At 41.5% G+C, this 4,341-nt stretch overlaps 2 protein-coding genes across 2 annotated transcripts in view; both read left to right on the forward strand.

Annotated features, from left to right (window-relative positions):
• LOC137981064 (monocarboxylate transporter 7-like) lies at positions 1–954 on the forward strand. The gene is made up of 2 exons (XM_068828428.1): positions 1–94; positions 596–954. The coding sequence occupies exons 1-2, from the start codon at positions 1–3 to the stop codon at positions 952–954; spliced, it is 453 nt and encodes a 150-aa protein (XP_068684529.1).
• Positions 955–960: 6 nt separating this feature from the next.
• Positions 961–4,341, forward strand: part of LOC137978635 (monocarboxylate transporter 10-like) — a 5,263-nt gene continuing 1,882 nt past the window's right edge. The window contains exons 1-2 of the mRNA XM_068825647.1: positions 961–1,203; positions 4,080–4,341. The exon at positions 4,080–4,341 is cut by the window's right edge and continues 105 nt beyond it. Coding sequence (XP_068681748.1) covers positions 961–1,203; positions 4,080–4,341 — 505 coding nt within the window. The remainder of the gene's footprint in view (positions 1,204–4,079) is intronic.

Below are 4,341 nucleotides of genomic sequence, written 5' to 3' on the forward strand. Positions count from 1 at the left end.
ATGACTTGGATTTCATCGCTCGGGTTTCTTTTTGGCTTTGGAGTTTTCCTGCCAGTGTTTATGGATTATTTCAAGTCATCCAGAGAAACTGCAGGTAGGTAAATTAGTGGGCGTTATGTCAAGAGCTTAATTTGCCATAGCTCGGTACCGATTTCCAATAATCTCGTCAGTTTTGATCCAATTTTGTCAACTACATCGGAGACTGGCACTAACGACAGTTAAACCTCATACACCTTATTTCAAAATGGCCGCCATTTTAGTGTTCGTTTGTTTGCTTGCAAATTGGCCCTTTTGCCTCGTTCTTAAACTTAAAATTCAAAAGAATAGTTAACCTTGAACGAGGCAACAAGGGATAATTTGCCAACAATTAAAAGAATGCTAACTCGTACTCTATCAAGCTCTTTGTATCAGAATTTCGCTAGACACCGCGGTAAACACTATTGAAACTTATATCTTAAAACCGGATTTCTTAATTGACGTAACATTCATATTCTGGCAGTTTTAAGACCTGTTCCTAAAGTTCCGCTTTTTTATCAGGGAATCTTGTTTAAGAAAGACCGCCATGAAGTTTTTTTTTCTTTTTGTCTGATTATAGCATGCCTTGGTTCCGTTGCCATAGCATTGACCTTCTTCACCGGCCATTTTTCGACTGCTCTCATCTCTCGATTTGGCTGTCGTATCACGACTGTGATCGGAGGAGTATTCTGTGCCATGGGCTTGATAGCTAGTTCATTTGTTGAGAACATTTTTGTTCTTTTCTTCACTTACAGTTTTCTGTTTGCTGTGGGTTGCAGTTGCACATTTTCCGTGGGGCTGGTAGTATTGAGCCAGTACTTTAAGAAGCGACAGTCTTTAGCCACCGGTGTGCTCACCTCAGGGCATGGGGGTGGTGTACTCATTTTAGGTCCCACACTAGAGGCCCTTAGAACGGTGACAGGTTGGCAGGCGACCTAGCGCATAATGGCCGGAGTTGCTCTTTTCACGTGCTCACTTTCAGTAACCTTTGACCCCAACGTGGAGACAGATGAAGTCAAAGGCAACCTAATGACAAGAGATTCCAGTGAAGATAGAAAAGATGAAAATATTATCACGAAAATAAAATCAGTACTTGATTTCTCAGTATGGAAAGAACCTCCGGTGATCGTTTTCATCTGCTGTGTATGCGTGGTGGAGTTTGGCCATTTTGTCCCTCAGATTCACCTGGTAAGTGAAAAGGCTTAGTGAAAACTGATGAAACCAGGAGCCCATGAGTAGGAGCTTTTCTCTCTCATACACGCCCTTATGAGTCAACCTTTGCGCGTATCTTTCTATTTTTAGAACGCCACGAGTTCCTTGGCTTTTAATAGGCCAATCAGAGTAAAGTCAGTCTGACGAAGACAAATAAAGCAGTAAAACTGTATTTAAATCGTGCAAATTGATGTAAATTTTTTGTAATTGGGAGTCTCCTGCTCAAGAGTTCGTTCTAAAAATAGAAAGATACGCGCAAAGGTTGACTCAATGATCTTCTGCATATGGAGGCTCCTACTAATGGGTTCCTGATGAAACCAGGAGGCCATCCTGATGAAACGGACTGTTAGCAAATCAGTGTCCACTAACCGTTCTCATAAATGCCAGAATCATTGAACACTTGGCTTGCACATGACGTCATTGGTGGCAGTGTTGGTGTATTGAACAATATCCAAAAAGTCTTTTGGGAATTTGGCGCTATTATTATGGCTAAACGCGAGCTACATTTTGCTCTTGTTTTGTACACCAACACGGACGTCTGATCACGTGAGGGCAAACCAAGAACTAAGTGCCAAAATGACGTCATTGGGGGCAGTGTTGGTGTACTGAACAATAGCGAAAACGTCTTTCGGGAAATTGGGGCTATTACCTTATTGGTACTAATTTTCGCGGGCACTTAATTTCGCGAAAAAAAGGTCAGCATATTTCGCGGGTCTTTATTTCAGCGATTTGGGTGCAAAACTATTTTCTTAGGGAATTAATTTTCGCGAAAATGAAAAAGAAAGCATATTTCGAGAATTTTATTATTATTTTACACTTCTTATTGCTGAAAATGATCAACTCATAACAAAACCAAATTAAACTATAGAAACCGCATCTGTACCAGATGAAGACGTTTAAAGCAACACAGATAGTGAGATTTGATTGTTAAACTGTTTTCTTCATCTTTTCTTTTTCATCACTGTTTTCTTCACACATCCTTTCACATTATAGCTTGCACACATTATATGTAGGCGTGTTTCTTCATTAAATTGAAAAAAATAGAAATATAGGAGGGTATTAAATTTTGCGACATTAAATTTCGCGGGAATTTTTTTTTGCGTCGCTTTAAGTTCGCGATTTTTTTTAAATCGCGAAAATCGCGAAATTAAAGCGACGCGAAAATTAATACCAATAGGATATTATGATAAATGCGAGCTACATTTTGCCCTTGTTTAGTACACCAACATGGCACTCTGATCACGTGAGTGCGAACCAAGAATTAAGTGCCAAAGTGTATATACTAAGCAATATGAAGGACACAAAATGCCCTTCTGACTTAATTAACCGTAATTCAGCACACGCTGACCGGTAGTCCCAGTTTGTCGAGCATTGGACAGCCGTGGGGAATCGTGCGGGAGGTCGTGAGTTCAACTGAGGAGAAAGAGCTGCCTTTGTGATGACATATGCAAATAGTTAGACTTGTAAGTCTTCACGGATAAGTCCATAAACCGTAGCCCACCTCTCACAACACTTCTTCATACTGGAAATTCAGTAGCGGATCCAGACCTTGAGCTAAGAAGGGCGGTGGGGTCCGGTTTTTTTGAGTGTGTGAACCCAAAAAAAATTTTAGCCTCAATTTTTACCAGAATATATACTTAAGTACCAAAGTAAGGGGGGCCCGGGAACGGACTTCCAGGTGTTGTCAGTTGTAGCCCGGACGTCTGGTGTGATTGAGGGCCACAAGTTTATTAGCCTTGTCCTTTTCAAAAAGAAATTTGCTCGATACAACTTATGTCTATCCTTTTCTTACCAGCTTAGACCAGCACTGAATAACGAATAATAGTATTTCTTAGTTACCTATCCCTGAAACTGATTTACCAGATAATCTAACAGTGCAGTTGCTTTCAAAACTTTAAAACGTACAGTTGGGATGTATTGGCTCATGAGCCCTTTTCAGTCAGTTTTTTAAATTCATTTTTTTGTCATGGCCACTAGCTATTTCACTGATTTCCGAGGACAAGAAGTTTAAACATGGGCAGATGACTGAATTTAACCAGGAGGCCAAGTGTAGGGGGCGGGGGGGGGGGGGTACAGTGGCCTCATGGCTGGTGCGCTCGACTCACGGCCGGAGCGAGTGGTCCGGGTTTGGGCCCTGGCCGGAGACATTGTGTTGTGTTCTTGATCAAGACACTTCGATCACTCTTTTCTCCACCCAGGTGTATAAATGGGTACTGGCGAATTTAATGCTGGGGGTAGCCCTGCGATGGACTAGCATCCCATCCAGGGGGGAATAGAAATACTCCTAGTTGCTTCATGCTTCAGAAACCGGGATAAGCTCCCGCCTTATGGGCCACTTGGCTCGTAAGCAGACTTTACCTACCTTACCAAGGGGAGGAGATTTCCTCTCCCATACAAGCCCTATGACTCAACCTTTGCGAGTATCTTTTTATGGCCAATCAAAATGACGTTATTGTTGGGGCCACGCGAGCACATTGCATATGGTCTCTATGGAGATAGCAATGCATTAACATGCATTAACACTGCACGTCCTTACATAAAGGAGTCGTTACGTCCATTTGCACATAACTGCCACCACCATCCAACATCTGCAGAACCAACAACTCCCAATAATGTTTATTTTGAAAGAATTATTTCCTTTGATTCAGTAAATCAATATGGCTACCCATCAACTGAGTGAATTGCATGAATTACATGGTTCCGAACATTTTTCCCAATCTTTCTCATTGCATTTATTTTTTCATTCATTCGTTCTTTCCTTTATTTATTTGTTTGTTTGTATTCTCAGGCTATTCATAATTCAATTTAAAGCAAACAGACCTTTGTTTTGAATTTTCCTTGGTCTCTCTTAGATTCGCTTTTCTGAGGACCTGGGCATTTCACCGAAGAGAGCATCAGAGTTGCTAATTTATTACGGTTTGTGCTCCGCAATTGGTCGTCTACTGGCTGGCTTTTTGTGCAGTCACCCAAGAGTGAACCCCTTTCACGTTTTTCAAGCGGCTGAGTGCATTGCTGGATTGAGTACAGTTTTAGTCACACTGGGAACCACGTATACAACGCTAATCATCTATATTGTTGCCAACGGGCTCAGTGATGGTTTCTTCTTCACTACTT

The sequence above is a fragment of the Montipora foliosa genome, chromosome 12, assembly GCF_036669935.1.
Source record: "Montipora foliosa isolate CH-2021 chromosome 12, ASM3666993v2, whole genome shotgun sequence".
NCBI lineage: Eukaryota > Metazoa > Cnidaria > Anthozoa > Scleractinia > Acroporidae > Montipora > Montipora foliosa.